At 37.2% G+C, this 18,065-nt stretch overlaps 1 protein-coding gene across 5 annotated transcripts in view; it reads right to left on the reverse strand.

Moving 5' to 3' along the window:
* The window catches only part of ERG (ETS transcription factor ERG), a 150,144-nt gene that overhangs the window by 30,652 nt on the left and 101,427 nt on the right, over positions 1–18,065 (reverse strand). For 2 of the 5 annotated variants that reach the window (XM_072398304.1, XM_072398300.1), the window contains exon 1: positions 3,836–4,326. The exons of 2 other annotated variants lie outside the window; for them this stretch is intronic. In XM_072398304.1, coding sequence (XP_072254405.1) covers positions 3,836–3,880 — 45 coding nt within the window. In that variant the 5' untranslated portion in view covers positions 3,881–4,326. Of the gene's footprint in view, positions 1–3,835; positions 4,327–18,065 lie in introns of those variants that run through there. One more of the 5 variants, XM_072398303.1, reaches the window with a different exon arrangement.

The following is an 18,065-nucleotide window of genomic DNA, read 5'->3' on the forward strand; positions in this document are numbered from 1 at the left end:
TGTGATACTCACCTGTAACTGTTCCCTGGGCACTACCATCTTCTTCTTTCTTGCCATCTTACAGGTAGGTAAGAGGAGTTATAGCAGAAGTGACACCCCTCTCCCTTTCTGCAATAATGACCTTCCTGATCGTGTGTTCTTGAAAGTGGAATTAGTTCGTGGTTTAAAAAGACCTGATGTTCATCCAAACCCCTATACAGACCCCCTCTGACCCCTCTCCAGACCCCAAATTTCCCCCACCGCATGCAGAATAATCTTTGCCCCGCTGGATGTGTGATACTGGTCAAAATACCAAGTAACAATAAAGGGGAGAAAAAAAAGGATGATGAGCTGCAATACATTGATTTTTACTCTTGGTTTTAGATTAGACTTTATGAGCAGCAAACCTGTAGGATAATTTTTTCAATCCCAAAAATGGGTAAAAGTTTAAATTTCTCAAATGCTCATATTGTTCCAGCTACAGCATCCGGTTTAATAGTCTCTCTGACTTTTCTCTCTAAGAATAATTCTTTGACTTGTAATGTTTCCGAATTCACAGACAAAAACACCTTGACAATCTTTAAGGGAATTGTCTGTGAATTTCAGATCCTTTCATTCCCAAGACTTGTATTCATAACCTTTGGCTGAGGTTCACCGCAATGAATTCTCCTGTGGAAGTCACTGGTTAAGGTTACCGATCCTGTCTAAATATTAATAGCTGTATACAAGGATCTCGGGGTCATCACTGGGCGTAATACAGAAAATGCATAAAGTGGAGAAGGTATTCATATGCAAATGGCACTGAAACAGAACTGGGCTCCAGGCAAGTGGCTGAACGCAGCCTTCAGACTGGCTTATCTGCTAATGGCAAATTTTGTATTGGCCAATCCTCTGATTCTCAAACCTCTACCACACTGCATAGCCAGGAAGGTTCCACCCTAACTGGGTCTACAGCTTCCTGTGTCACTTGTCTACCAATTGGACAGCTGGGGTTGTGATATAGACTTTTCAACGAAGTAGAAATACAGATTGCATATATTCATCACAAAGGAGATCTTAACCAAAGACATGACATTTTCTAATTTCACTTAACCTTTTAATACTTAAAATATTACTGCAGTGTTCAGGGCAGCACAGGATTTCTGGCAGAATCAACACGTGAACCCCACCATATTGTTTGTCCTGTCCCCCGTAACTGCCCCAATACAGGACAGCTTGGACAGTTACAGGAAGCAGATAAATAGCAAATGTTACATATTTGCATAGTAGTTTAGGTTAAAAAAAAGACATAAATCCATCAAGTTCAACCACTAGGGAAATAAACATATCCCAGATATAAAACCCTATAAGACATAGTTGAATTTTGAAAAACAAAAACTACTGTGTCAATGTTAGCTGTGGATGGCACATCATTTTCTGTTTCAACCATTGTTCTATGTATAACTGGAGAACAAAGTCTGACTGTACCATATAACTTATAAGAATGCATTGCACAAAATCATTTACATACAGGTTTAGTTGTAACCTATTGGCAATGCGTGATTATATAACCTTATATAGTCGCTAGTTCTAGCCGTAATGTCTATGTAATCAAAGCAGCCAATCAGAATCCATCTGGTGCTTGTCTACTGATTGGTTGCATATGGGGTACCCCAATAAAGCTGGGCTGGTTTTGGGTAAGAACAAACTGGACAATTTCCCAGGGCCCCCACCTTCTCCAGAACCTCAAATGACAGAGTGCCAGGGGGTGCTAAAAGTCTGTGAAATTGAGTCCCCTACTGCATCATATTTGCTCTGAACCCTATTTTGTTTAGTTACATATATATCAGAAGCATTATCAGCACACTTTTTATTTTTTTTTTTCCCTTCTGTAACATAACACATAACAAAACAACACATTGTTATCTGTTAATTTGTGCGGTAAACTTTTCTTCCTTTACCAGGCCAAGCTGTTCAGCAAAAGTAGTAGTTAGAAGATTGTAACAAACCATTTACCATTGACAAGGGTGCCTACAGTGGTTTACTTTTATTAATTTGCTTTCTTCTAAAAGACAAAGAGCAAACTGTTTTAGTTAACTGTTCAAAGGTGTCATTTGGAATTAGGCTTTAATTTGTTATTTTTTTATGCAAAGTTAATCAAAATGTACTAATCTATTTAAAACTCCCCTTCACAAGTGCTCTTGTCCTAGGGTGGCTACATTCCTTCTCCATTTATATAGCACAGTCAGTGTAGACACCTAACAAAGAAAGTTGTGTTAGTGGCTAAAAAAGAAAAATATAATAAAAGCTAATGAAACCACCCCATAGGAACCCTAATTGAAAAGTCAGGTAAACTATGGTTAATTTATTTGTTGGAGGTTAATGGGCAGAAGGCTTTCTTACATTGGTGGTCAAGAAGGAAGAATGTTTTCCCTACAGGGGTGGTCGGAATGCCCCCTCACAATAATGGTCAGGCAGAAGAATGCTCCCTTACATTGATGGTTAGACTGCTTCCCTTATAATGGTGATCAGGGGGAAGAAAGTCCTTCCCCTTAAAAGAGTGGTCAAATTGCTCCCCTTACATTGATAGTCAGGGGAAAGAATGCCCCCCTTCAACATTTAGGACGTGTGTGGTTGATGCCAGGTTTATGCCGCATATCACATGTGAGGTCAGCAAGATTTTATGAAACCCCAAACAGTTTTTGGTTGAAAATAACTGGCAGAAAAAATAAGCAAATACATTTATAATAATACAAAATATTAACTATATATAAAACTACAGCAATAAAACAAAACATAATATTAGATTTTTCCTACAATACAGTCCAGTGCATCAATATCTGAGAAATCCTTTTTTAATGCAACAGCTTCTATGTTGATCAATAAAAATAATTCCAGATATGCAGTCTAGAAATTTTGCTTAAAAAATAAAGATAAAAGTGAGAGGAAGTTTTGTTGAAAAGAAGAACAAGAAGGAGCTGTCAGAGGAAACACTTTCTAAGAATATTTACAGACAAAGTTTTATCAACCACTGAACACCGTACGTGGTCAGTATGGGTAAGGAGATCCTAAATATTTCCTCTTAATATTATCAGATACAGAAAACAAAATTCACAAATCCTAATTAGACACCAAAGGGAAGTTTTAAAAATATATTTGATTATAAGGCTGTTCTGTAAAAACCACTTTATGATTTTTTGTGATATTATATATATATATAATAGATTTTTACTGGAATATGATAATTCATTTTCAGCAAATAGAAAAAGAATGAAAATCATTGAAGGATATTCAATTTTTTTTAAAAGAAGTATTGCTCTACATAAAAAATTCTTACAGTATAATGAAGTTGTGGGATCTATGGACAATTTACTACAAAAAAAGGTTGAAATGAAAATTTAAAAAAATATTATTTCATATTTCCTAAATCTTAATAGTTTGCTGATCAAATACAGAAGCAACTCTTGTGTTACTACCTGATATAAAATATATTTTTTATTATATATACTGTGTATGTGTGTATATATAAATATATATATATATTATATTTCTTATTTTTTGTTTTTTTAGATTTATCCTTTAGATGCCTAAAATTTAACCTATTTTTCTAATATTTTGAAATATAAAGAGATGTAAAAAAAAATTAAAAATTGTACAATGATATTTTCTGCACAGCTTCTAATTTAAATGGCCCAAATAACCTTTTATGCAGAAGTGTACACAAAAACAGAAAATAATATTCATATAATTATGCTGATTTGTATAACATTTTATCAAAAATTAAAAAAAAACTTTTATCAGTGATTAAAAAAAATGGGAATTTTTTTCAGGATAATTTACCATATCCTTTACTAATAATAAAAAGATGAAAACTTACATGGGGATATTCCTCAAAAGCTGGGGTAAACTGTGTCTGAAGCATCTTTCCAGGTTTAATGATAACCAAATTCTCATAGTTTGCTTAGATCCACCTAGTAAAGAAAATATCCTGCGCACATATTGAGAATAGTAACCGGGCCAGAAAGTCCTGATTGCAGTGTATGGATATATTGATCTATCTTTATTCCATGGTATAGTCCAAGTACAGCTGTTCAGATGGTCTTTAAGGTCCACTTTTAAGAACGGTTGAAAAAGAAAATAGGGCGCACGCGGCTATACTCCATAACGAGGCAAAATTCCAATATTTCAGGGTTCTTCTTATAGAATAAATGCCGGTTTTTGGAACTCAGAACAGAGCGATACTAGCATGAGTTTGTACCTTGCAGAAATTTTGTTCTTATTGTGCAAAGAGGATATGGTGAAGCTGGGGATGTGTGCTTATCCCGGTGATTGATGCATCTACATCAGAAGTGCGGATTTTGTCTAATCTGGAGCACAACATTTTGAGTTCCTGTCCTACTTCCTCCTGGCCTTTCCACTACAATTGCTTGTAAAACAAACCATTCACAAAAAGGAATATAGATAACTATTTATTTTACTATTTTCATGTTGGGCTAAAGGCAGGTTCTGATCATATTATATATGTATATTTATATAGCTGGATGGCCTATATAAACTATCACTAACAACCAAAGAACAAAACAACATAATAACAAAAAATCCCTGAATTTGTTGCTTGCACTAGCTTAGATTCTTCACTTCATTCACTAAAAACAAAAGAAGCCTGTAGGAAATTTCAGCCTGTATTTTATGTATTTTTTAAAATTTTGTTCAACCCCATTAAGTTTGAAGCGTGGTCTTTACCAGTTACAAGACCTCCATTGTGGGATGTTACTGTAGGCAAGTGCAGAATTTTTATTGTGTAACCATTATACAGTACTGATTTTTGGATTTCCTTTTTTTATTTTATTCAGTAAAAAAACTGTAAAAACCTGCATGTAAATATTTTACAGAATAGGAGTGTATGGAATGGAATGGAATGTATGGAAGCAGTAAGGTATATGGTGACAAGCCTCCAGGAAATGGATAAAACCCAGGAAGCAAGATAAAGGTTTTTTTTTTCTTTCTTTTTCCTTTAATGGTTTTTCAGCTTTAATTTTGTGGGTTGTTTTTATTTAGGAGTCTTTCATGCTAATAAAATACAGAACATTTTGTGTTTGGTTCTTCAAATTATTATAATTAAGTAACAAAGTAATGACACAATAGTGAAATCACCTTGACATCATTTTGCCCTTTAAACATATAAAATCTAAATGAGTAACAAAGCAAACCCTAAAATACCCATGCGGGTGGGCAACCCCATAAAATATTTACCTAAATAAGGGAATTAGTTTGCTCCCTTACTAGATAATTATTAAAAATGTATAGAGCTTTTTAATGAACAATTTTAAATGAATTCTTACTAACTTACTTCTAAATTAAATGTTAATTAGAATCCGAAAAAAATAAGGAGATAATAAATATCAGATTCTGAAGGATAGTGCAGAACCTAATTCAGTGGAGGATTGTAAGATTATTTCTTTTTTAGATAATGCTAACTTCTACTATTGAAGTAAGGGCAGTCTGTAGACAGTAGTGTGACTGTAGTGTGACTGTACAGTCTGTAGACTGTAGTGTGCTAAAACTGCAGAAATTGTCATCAGGGTAAGTCTATATGCATTCATGTATTTTCACACAAGTGGAGGTTCCCTCAGGGGAGTGGCAGAATTAGGTTTGTTTCTTTTTTTCTTATATATTATATTACATTTACAATTTTTTAAAGCTCTCAAAGGCTGGAGAGGATACACTTTCCTCAGTGAAGTTGGGAGATCCAGCAAACCTGAAATCGATATAGTCCAGGATTGAAAACATTTGCTAACAAATAGCAAGTGGTTTTTAAGAAATCCTTTGCAGATTTGCTGGATCACTCAGGTTCATAGACAAAAGTATCCTCTCCAGCCTTGGAAAGCTTTATTAAATCAGGCACAATGTTGCAAATATATAACTATGGTTCACTCTTATGATTCCCTATGATACCTATAACTTTATACAAACATTTGGAAACTGTATCTACAAAGATTGAGGACCATTAGTAGGAAAAAGAAATGGGTCTTGATGGGAGACGTGATGGTCAACTAAGTCAACTTTAATTCGTGTTAAAGATATTTTTCTAATTGAATTGAATATGAAAAAGGTTTAATAAGAGCAATAAACCAAAACCTAAATGGCTATCCAGAAAACCAGTTAGAAATATTCAGATATTTTTTATTAAGCTGATTTCACAATTCAGGAACCCCATTCCCCTCCTGTTCCATCAAGAATCCATCGAGTATCAAGGGGGAGAACCTGGGTGATCCAGCAAACCTAGAATTCATCTGTTCCAGGACTGAAAGCAAATACCAGGTCACCCTTCTTCTGTGCTTCTAGAAAACCATATATCTTTTTCTTAAAGCAAACTATAGAATGTGATAAAACTTCTTCCTAGGAGATTATCTTACACATTTCCACAGATCTTATCGTTATCTAGCTAGTAAAAGCTCAGCAGGAATATTAAGGTGAATTGCTCTGCAACTGATCACATAAAAGTAAATTACACAACCTTTGTACAATTTGGTGTAGATTTGCCAGAGCTAGGGAGTGCAAAGCCCTACATACCTAACCCATTCACTTTATATCCAACCATGTAATTCCACACAGTTCTTTTTTTATAAATCTAAACTCAATAGTTTATAAAAAAAAAGCCCAAAAAAACTAAAATAGCTATCAGGTTCCCTTTAAACAATAGTTTACCAAAAGCTGGCACAGCAATGTGTGGTCCAAATAACGAGAGGTCACTAGATAGATTTTGGAATTGGTTCCTTTTAAAAAAAAATAATTAGGTTTCTTCACAAGCCCATTACTGGCATGGCTTGGATAATTAACATATAATATTGGCCCAAAATACCAAATAATCATGTTATCCCTTGATCTAAATCTGCCGTTTTTGTTTATTGTTTTAGAAGTAACTAAACAGCATGTGGTTTCACTTAGTCTGAATGGCCTTTGAGTGTAGCTGCAAAGATCTCATAGCACCTCTTCTTCTAAAAGTCGAGCAGAACTTCTCGCTCTCTCGGCGGTCTGTACAATGAAATCCTCAGACGGTATGGAAAGTTTCCTGCATGGTTACTTTGGATAGGAAAATAAGCACTTATACAATGATATATTCAATACCTTCGAGGACTGGATGTACGTGCACTACAGGACCACTAAACCCTTTTTACTATGAATCATGAATTTAAAATATTAGGTTATATACCCTGGCAATAAACTGCAAGTCTTTTCCAGAAGTCAAAGACTGCCTTCTTTCTCTTCCACAGAGATGTATTGATTTTCCACATCCCATTACTGTCATAACGTGATCCTATTTAGCTGAAGCGGCAGTCATTTGAGACGCTGTGACATCACCGGGTTCGCCGCTGTGAATCCAATTACTAATCTAAATAGTGCTTTTCTTCAGGGCAGGACGGCAAACATTGGCACTTTATGCCTGCCTGCTCTCCTAAATATAAAGTTTTTCGGCATATATTTGGCCTTTTGCAGTTCATTTTTCGTACTTATTAACATGCTAATAGAATTCTAAAGAAAATCTCTATTTTTTTTTGTTTATTTTTTAACATATCTCGCTTTAGACCCAATGAAGTCATTGCTGGATCTCTGCACTTCTCTATGGTTGTTGGAGGGGTCATACAGGGTGCTATCATGAACCTTCAAGGAACCCAGTGGTTCTTGGGAGAAGTTATGCACACATTAAAGTGCCTTGATGGAGAGATGTCAATCTAGAGGTGTAAGGGTTCCGAGACAGGCTGCATTTGTTAATAAAAGAAATGAAATTCAGTTAGTGTAAGGGACTGGCAGCAAAAATTTCGCTTTTTCGAGCCTTTTTTTTATCTGTTTTCACCCAAAAATCCCTGAAGTAACATGTGTTATCCTAAGGTGACAATGCCCACTGTTTGTTTCTATAGAGTAGTATTTCTTAAAATTTTTAAAATGGGGAACCCTTTTAATAACTTTCAGGTCTTTAGGGAACGCTTTCTATAATTACCATATCCACAGTACATTAGCATGGTGGTCACTGGGAATAATATTATGGCCATTGGGACGAATTTCACCCTTACAGATAACCAAAAAGACCACAGGTGTCAGTTAAACTGACCGGAGAGTTACAAACTGCTCATTGTTCAAGGAACCTCTCTCTAGCAACCTCTGGAGAAACCTTAGGGTTTCATGGAACCATGGTTGGAGAAACACTGTTATAGAGGAACAACATTTTAACTCTGATTTGGAAAACCAACCCCTCTTTGCATCTCTAGTAAACACAGAGAGAGCTGAGAGCTACAGACACTGGACTGTGGCAGGTATTTTCTGTGCTTTTAAAAAAATGTATTTAGGTGGAAAAAAAGAAGCAGCCACTAAGCATTTAGGGACTGGTAAGATGCCATGTATTACATTTTTGCAAGTGTTGCATTTTTTTGGTGGCACATAGCAAAAAGAGAATTTCTAAAAAGGTCAATCCCTTATACATTGGCCAAACATTATTAGAACTTTGGAGCATACAAGATTTGGAATTTCCCAAGGAGACGCCCTAATTAGATCCATAGGGTCCAAAAAAGTATTTATTGCAGAATAAACAAGTATGCAGATTTGTGCAGAATGGTTTGGGAAGCATCTGGAAGCTCTGCTTGAAAGATTAGGGAAAGATAGAGGGTTTTCCTATGTTAGGTTCCTATGTTATGTTTTTACGTGTGAAAAAACGTATACCTATGTGTTTTGGGGTTTGATAGACAAGCCAAAACCCAAAACCAAGCCACAAAAGCAGAACCCATTGATGAAGCAGTGTAAGTGTAATAAGTACTATTAGTCACCTATTTGAAAAATATTATGAGCAATAGTCAAATTTTGGTCAGAATTTGGATCTGGTGGGTGGAAGGAGCCTTGGGGTGGCAAGGTGTCTACAGTAGTGGGCAGAGATGTACAAGCAGCAAAGGAAACTCATTTTAACAACTGTACCCAGAAAACCAAATTGCCAAAAAATTTGAATGTGTCTTTGGATTTTTTTAATTAATGAAATTTGGTTCCAACCTAACGCTGTCCAAATTATGGGATCAACGCTAGAGGAACACTAAAGAGTTGCCAAAAACTGTTATAAAAAACAAAAGTCAATGCATTTTGGAATTGGTGAAGATGAATATAGCAAGGTACAATATTATTAGGATCATCCTCTATATATATTTAGAGATTGTTGAAAAGAGAACCAAGGTTACACAGTCATCTGACATTTCCAGATCAACAAAATTCACTAACAGGTATGCAGTACATGGGCCAACTCAAACAATCCATTCACATGATATCACTCCCATATTCCCCCAATTTGGCAGATCTTAACTCAAACCTCATGCAGGCCCAAACTCAGGTATGTTGTTTATGAAGGTCAATCAATCACTAAAAGGTGTCCACAGACTTTACAGGGTGTTAAAATGTGCAATAGGCTTCGGGTGGATATATCCTTATAGAATACAGGGCACTCTAAACCCTGGTTGAGAATATAAACTTATGTCAAAGAGAGAAGGAAAGGAAGGAATGGGGCAACTGGTACCAAGGCACATGGAGAGAACTATAGCTGTTGGTTTTATCCCCAGTTTATTTGTTAATTCGCCCCAAAATCCATCTGTTTGGCAGTCCCAGCAGGCACCTATAAGCCCAAATCACCAGTTCACCTAGAGGCTGCATTGTGGGTAAGTGGTTAGCCCCCTAGCTTTGTACTTCTGGAGTAAAAGTTAGAATCCCGCAAGAATTGTAGTTATTATGATCAGGGATAGCTTCACCACCCAGCATACTACTGGCAGGATTACCAAGTGAAGATAAAAAAAAATAAAAATAAAATAAATGCAGCAACTAGTGAGCTGCAATATGTTTGTTCATGAGTTTTAATACACTTAGAAATACATTTTTCAAGCCTATTTGCCATACCCTTTTCCCCCTAAGAACCATATGTTAACACCAAGCAATTATAGCCCCTAAAAAATAAACAGACGCCCATTGTCTGCATGTTTTCTTAAACAGAAGCCCACTACTCGCATGCCATTCCCATATCTTCTGCACCGCGTCCAGCTTCCCAGAGGAACAACAGGAAGGCAAAGTGTCAACTCAGAATAACTGTGTCCACCTAACAATGGTCGCAGCCGGGCCTCTGCCAGGGGACTTGATGAATAGAGGAAAGAGTAAACTGCACACATTGCTCCAAGGAGCATTTATTGGACTCAGCAAAATTGAGATACATCGAGGTCTGGGCCTAAGGTTATCAGACGTAAGAAGCCAAGGAATTTCAGGCTACGGTTTATTGCGAAACCACATTGAGAATAATTGTTTTAAATGCTGAACTTTGCAGTAGCTATCATAAAAAATACCTAGTTATCATTTATAAAAAGCTTTTGCAGGCAACAAGTGAAACATTTAAAGTTCTCCAAGAAGTTATGATAGAAAGTTTATATACCTAAAATTTAGTTCTGCAAAGTTTGAAGCTTCTCATATGTACAGAGAGGGTTCTGTACAACCTGAGTCTGTGCAACTCCCTTTCCCTCACATGCTGCAGCACCAATCAGTTTTAAATTACAAGAAGTGTGTTGTGCTTGACCTGCTAAAGCAAATAGTATGTTTTTTCTTGCTAAAGCCATGAATGCATGCATATTTTATAGATAGATCCTAATATTCTCTATCTCTTTTCTATTGATTTTTGGACACATTGGTCATGTTACAGAATTTGCACTCTGCTTTGCCCCAGGACTCCCTGGGTGCCAGCTGTTAGCCCTGCCTCTTTTCCAACTTCTAGGTAGCACTCTCATAATGGAGCCACAGCCTTGGCCTTCACATACAAGTGTGATTTTGCACTAGGCACAGGGTAGTGAGACCATTTCAGCAGTGCAGTCTCCCTTCCCTTTTAATTCCACACATTCCATGCTATATCCAGCTCTGTTGAAGTTCACCTTACCTGCAAAAAATAGCTTTCTATTCAAAGAGAGAATGTATAACACTAGACTGTCCATAGGCAATGCCCTGTGTTGTAAAAGCAGGTAAAGGTTCTATTGTGATCAGGAGCACAGACCGCACACATGAATCACTAAAGCAAATCAATGTCTGTGTCAATGTAAAGATTCCTTAAGCATGAATTTGGGAGGAGCACTATAGTGTCCACCAATGTAATGGTGAATTTCTGCACTTGTAAATGTGGAAGTGTCCTGTTAGGACACCATCGCCAAAAACAGCCCTTTTTAGATAGATTGCCAGTAATTGATTGATCCACCTTTTAGTTCCAGTATGATTGTGCAAAAAGCAAGCTCCATAAGGACATAGTTTGGCAAGGTTGGTGTATGGGAACCCAAGTGGTCTACAAAGAGACTGGACCTCAACCCTACTGAACACCTTCGGACTGAACTGGAATGTTGATTGCAAGCCAGGTCCTCCTATCCAACATTGGTACCTGATCTTACAAATGTCTTTTTGGCTCATATAGATTGCATGAATCTATACAATTTTAACCAAAGAGAAAATATAACTATAAGTATGTAACACATGCATAAATTACTTTGATTTCCTCACCATGATTTAAAGCATTGAGCCCTGGAAGAGTTAAACACATTTGTGCCTATATGTCAGCTATGTGCATTACACCAGATAATGGTGAGGCAAGCTGCACTGTGATCCTGCTCCATTTGTCTGTGTATCCGGTCAGCCAAGAAGACAAAGGACTGAACGGACCCCAAGGACTCCTGCCTTTCCTGATAACAAGCATCTATCTTGGAAGAAGCCTTCATGGACAGCTTTGTTTTGGAGGAAATAACAACTTGGAAATATTTTCATTATCTCTCATCTTCAAGTGGGCTCGGAGCACACAAAATACACATTTATTTTACTCACGGAAATATTTAGACTTTGGGAACTTGTTTTGGGTGACAGTTATAAAAATGACAATAATATAAAAATGTAAAAATATATTCCATGCAGACCTCCCTCAAAAAAAAGGAAATAATAGTTTATGTGAACAAAATGCTGCACACAGGCAGGGCCGACCGATTATCTCTTCCAATCTCCGCAATGGGAGAAAACAGATCATTTGGGTTGTTCAAATGTGGGTTTATATTTTAGTCTGAGGATGCTATGGACTAATTTGGTCCTCAGTGATGCAAATCTGATATTTCAAGTATAAATTCCCCTTTCCCCCGCCAAGTTTCTGAATGTAGTTGCCCATGTTTAAGTTTGAATTTTTTAATCTCTAAATGACATCAGATCTGAGCAATGGTGGAATCTTACAAAAAGCGCTCTTGAGGGTTTATTAGTGTTAAATGACAGAGCAGTTTCTGATGCCAGAATCTTAAACTGTACAGGAGCAGGAACTCTTCATGCTGATAATGTAATTTAAACTTTCCAAAGGTTACATTAAGGCTAAAAGGATTAAGGATTAAGGATTAATGATATCCAAACCCAAAACAAAATGTTAGACACTGCAGATTACCAGCCATTAGATGTGGCGGCTGCAATAGATCTTATTATTCAGATTTATTTTAGCAAATTTAGAAAATGTCTGCTGATTTTGATAGAAATGATGTGTCCTTGTCACTTTCCTGGAAATGGAACTGAAAACACAAACATCCGTATCCCCGTAAAGTACTAATCCAATCACCTCCCATGTAATGGAGATAAAAATAGTATGAAATGTTTGAGATATAGTTTGGGTGACAACCATGGCTCTGTCTGTGGACACAGTACACCTTAACCCAGAAGGTTTGTTATTAGCAGGATTACCAGTTTAAAATAAGGTAAAACAGTTAGGTCACAATCCTTTTGGTGAGAATGGTGAGGACACCAAATTCTATTGCAAGAAGATGCAAAAGGGTCTTTATGACAAATGGAATACCTACCATGTCCATGATCTTGGAAGAAGCCCTATGATATAATCTCCACGTTTGTGGAAGCAAGGTGGAAAGCCAATATAGTTTATTTTTATTCAATGAAAAGTGACCTGCAGAGGGACCATGACAATATTTAGAAGCCAAACCTACATTTCACGATTTACCCTAGTTGCAGGGACTAATGTAATTAGTCCCATTACCTCCATGTATCAGAGATGATGGGCCTGATTTATTAAAGCTCTCCAAGCCTGGGAAGATATACTTTCATCAGTGAAGCTGAGTGATCCAGCAAACCTAGTATAAAAATGTCATCTGACAATCCTTCTGGTAACATTCTGGGAGTGGTGAGGACCCCAAATCTCCTTGTAAGCAGATGCTCTTCCATAATGCAAAAGGGTCTTTACGAGAAAAGGGATATCTACCATTTGAAAGAATATGATATATTCTTCTCCAATGTGGAAGGTATATATGTTTTGCTTGGCCAGTATAGGGACCGTGAGAATCTTAGGAGCCAAACCTACATTTTAGACCTCACTTGGGTTGCAGGAATTAATGTAAACTCCCCAATGTCCTCTGTGGAATGGAGATAATAAGTATACATATTTTTGTTTCACAATTCTTCTGATGAGAACCTGGGAATGGCGAGAACCCTAAATCTCATTGCGAGCAGATGCTCTTGCACAATGCAAAAGCGTCTTTATGAAATATGGGTTACCTGCCATTTCCAGGATCTTATCAGAAGGACTATATAATCATCTCCTCTAGTGTGAAAGCAAGTAAGGTACATGTGTTTTTACAGCTTTTATTCTTTGAAAAGTTGCCAGCATAGGGACCATGCCAATCTTTAGATGCCAAACTTACATTTCAAGCCTCGGCCTCTTTGCAGGAATTATTGGAGCCATTTTTGAAGGCCATGATGTATTGTAACTGAATGACTGGCAGCAAACAGAAAACCGTAATAAATTCTCTGTAATTTCACTAATGTATGGTGGAACCTTTTTGGTTAGACTCAACCGCTGCGCAACAATAAATCAAGACAATAGTTCTGTTTTGTAACTGACTCAATATGTCAAGTATGAAATATGCATAAGAAGAATGCCACGGAGCCGTGGTCTGTGCTTCATCTGGACTGGGGCTGCACAAACCACAAATGACATGATTTGTATAAACCGCAGGATAACAATCCCAACAGAATTTCATACAAAGCACCTGCCATTAACTGTACCAATAAAACGCTGCCTCGGGGTGGGATATTACTGTAACATATGCCGCAGCACAAGTATCAGTCTTGGATTCCATCAAATTCGCCTTCTAAATATTTTTTCAGTTAACGGTAATATATTCATAATATGTGATAGCTGAGAAGTGTAATTTTTTTCTACTTACATATGTGGTGTTGACATTTATTTGGTAGGTCTATGAAGGTTCTCATTCATCCAGGCTATGGCATATCTAGTGGTAGTTGGTCACATCCCACTGTCCTTTCACCACCCATTCCAGTGTCTTTGTAGATACAAGTCCACCACCTTATACCAAGAAACATCTGCCTTGGCACCTCTATTGGTAACTGGGATACGTTGGTGGGCATTAAATCGGTTGCATATTCTTGATGCTCAATAGAATTGAGAAGGGAATAGGTTCCCTTTAACACAAACCACTGTACCAGCCCTTCCTTTTGACCATGTGCCACTTCAAATCTGGAAACAAAAGGAAAGCCCTATGTAGACTAAAAGTCACTAGAATGTAGCCTACAGAACCAAATGTTAAAGTAAAAGATTTTCTCTACAGTTCCTGAACAGTAGAGATGGAAGGTAAGGGGAGGATATTTGCTAGCAATGGGCGATTAAAAATTCAACAAAAGGCTCCTTTAATCACAAATCCTAATTTTCATTTACAGCTGTATGTCATGCACATGCCTCATCAAACAATCAGTCTTGCTTTAATTTCCCCAAATGAGCTAAACCCTCTTTGTTTTAGGTCTCACATGTTCCCCCTGCCAGATACTCCAGTTCAAAGTGGGAGGGTTTTAGTAAAAAAGGCTGTGCTGCCAATCCAGGAAGCAGTGGGAGAGGCTAGGTGTGGCCAGGAGATGATGGACAAACTGTAGACCTATGATTCAGTAGTGAGAATGTTGATAGCCACGCCCCCTACACCATCTTTTTATCTAATTGTAGTGCAAGCACAGCCTACTTGAGAGTGACTGACCAATTCTAGTTTTGTATAGAGTAGAGATTAGGTAGAACCTCTGTAATGTCATACGATGTTCTCACTGGGACATATTTCCTGACCACTTACATTTTTATTTATTGCAACGTCAGGAGGAGTCAGTTCCCTAGCACAGTGTCCTCCCTTTGGGTAAAAGCCCATGGGTGTGTCTGAATACTGCCTGTGCTGGCCCATTTCCTCTGCCTCAGCCCTTACTACTCTATAGTATTTTCTTTGTTCCTTGCTGCTACAAAAAAAATATGTAAAGTGTGACAAATCTGAATCTCCTGGGGCTTCCAACAGCACATCCAAGATGGTGGCACCCATTTTGGTTGTCCACACAATGCACTTAATGCACAATTCATTTTACACATCCATTATACAGGTATATAACAAACCTAAAAGGTGTTAAATGCAGTATAGGGCCTGATTCATGAAAGCTCTCCAAGACTGGAGAAGATAGACTATCATGTGAGAGCCTGGGTGATCAAGCAAACCTGGAATGGATTTCCTATAATAGGTCAGCTAATAAGTCAGTTCCTATAAAACAGTTAATATTATTTGACAAATGTTTTCAGTCCACCCAAATTGTCCCATGATAGTATAACTCTGTGTTTTTCTAACCCTTAAAAAAATTTTTGGGTCTTCAGGGAACCCCTGCTACAATTACTATATCCATAGATCGCAGTACATTGGCCTGGTGGTCAGTGGGAACAATGCCTCTTACATAGTTGACCAGTGGGAAGGTTGCGACCCTTACAGATAGCCAGGAGTAGCTGACCTGAGCGACACAATTTGCTCATTGCTGAAGGAACCCCTAGCAACACTGATCTATCATCTCAAGTCTAGATGAGCTTTGGTAAAGCAGTCCCATAACCTTATAATAGGATTCCTGGTAAAATAAATAATATGGCAACAGGGTCTCTCTAAAACTTCTGTTTGGATTAGGAAATACATTTCGATTTGCTTGTAAACACCTCCAGGCTTTAGTGACCAATACGTGCCTACTTTTCCACAATTTGGTAATCATAACAATGGTCAGTGGGCAGATCAATCCTATTACTAAAGTGACGTTACTACATAACTGTTTGCAGCTACAGGGATATGCAGGAAATCATAGAACTGTTTGTACTAGCACAATCATTGGGAAACTTCCTTGGTACAGTGTGCAATCAGCAACTGTCCTTCTCATTACATGAATGTAGAAATTTATAGGGGACCGAACAACCCAAAATATGCAGTTATTGCAACAGACTCATTTAGTCTATCAACAGGTTACAAAGAGTGAAGACAAGGAGAGTGTCATCATAGATATATCTAGGCCAACAAACATAATTGATATTATCAACACATAATTTAAAAAAGGCACCAATATGACAAGATAAAAAAAAGTTTTTAGAGCAAAAGTAATAAATATAATATAGTAAATCTATTAAATGTAATATAACAAGATTAAACACATTACAAAATAGTAAATTTGATTGTTCTATACAGTTCAAATTTTAAATCTCATTTTTAATCTCTTTAAATCTCAAAAAGTAATGGTGGCTTTAACCATATTGGTAAAATTATGTCATGCCCATTACCCAAGATGGTCACAAGCATCGCTTCTTCTAATATGGGCGATCATGATTGATGTGATGAGTTGTGTGATTCTCTGGTCATCATATCATTGAAGATTATTTTCAATTGGAATAATTTTTATTTTACTAATCACTAATTGCTTTAAGGGTAGAGACTAAAATATATGGCGACCATGGGTCAACTCTTAGTATTAGGACATGAAGGCCCCTATTATTGACTTTTAATTCAGTTTCCTGGCTGTTATGCTGACCCATAGGGTCTAATTTATTAAAGCCCACCATGACTGGAGAAGTTAGTCTGTCATGGGGGAACCTGGGTGATCTAGTATATTTTGAATAGACCAGACCAGACCTATTCCAGGTTTGCTGGGTCACCCAGGTGCTCGCATGATAGTCTATCTTCTCCAGGCTTGGAGATTTATTAAATCAGGGCAATTCGCACCAGACAGCATTCAACACCTATTGGCCATCATGGAGATTAGACGTGTTTGTTTCTACCCCCTGAAAAGCAGTGTATGTGTCCACAATGGAAGTGGATGAGTTACCTATTCTAGTAGCAAATAGGAGGCACTTTAGTTTAAATAGTGTAAGGCAATTAATGCACTGATCACCACTGTGCAAAATTGGATTGCCTATTCATAAAATGGCATTATAAAAGTGGCAATTGGGTTTTATAAAATGTGAAACAATTGTGATCTGATCACCCCTCCTTTATAAAAAAAGGGCCGTTCGCTGTAGGGGGGGGGGGGGGGGGGGGGGGGGGGGGGGGGGGGGGGGGTTAAGGTCTTACTTAGCTACCAGTCCCAAAGCCAGAAGAAGAATAACAGAAGGGGTTATCTGATGTCACATAATTTTTCAGTGTCTTAAAGTTCTATTTTTTTAGCCCAAAAATACAATCTGCCCTTTGATAAAACACACGAATAATAGAGGTCACAAACTGTATATACAATTCCAAAACACTATATATTTTCCTCCTCAAAAACAACGCCAACTTGGCGTCTATTTCACAGATCCGTGACCATTTTTACATTATCGGAGGGTTTTATTTATTTTACACTCATTTTCGGAAACTCTATCCAGAGGACTATAGCACTTCCTGTATTTGATACATTGTGGGAAAGCATCCAGGATTTTTCCCACTAATTCTTCTGGGTGAGATTCTCACAAATCTTTTTTTTTTACTCATTTCTGTATTCTGGAAGACATTTATATCAATTACTGAGTATATGAGACAATGGAGAACACAGGAAGAAAATACTTACATAACAACACGTACCAACTATTTCCAGACTCCAGGGATGAAAATAGAAGATATAAAGACAAAATTTAATACAATTTTAATGCAAACTGTATTGCATTGGAGTTAAATTGAATCTCTTGATTTTATCCAGGAGGATACTGTGATCCCTGTTAGAGCTAATAAAGACCTTTAAAGGGTTACATTGACACATATGCATGG

Source organism: Pyxicephalus adspersus, chromosome 1 (genome assembly GCF_032062135.1).
Source record: "Pyxicephalus adspersus chromosome 1, UCB_Pads_2.0, whole genome shotgun sequence".
In the NCBI taxonomy this organism is placed as follows: domain Eukaryota; kingdom Metazoa; phylum Chordata; class Amphibia; order Anura; family Pyxicephalidae; genus Pyxicephalus; species Pyxicephalus adspersus.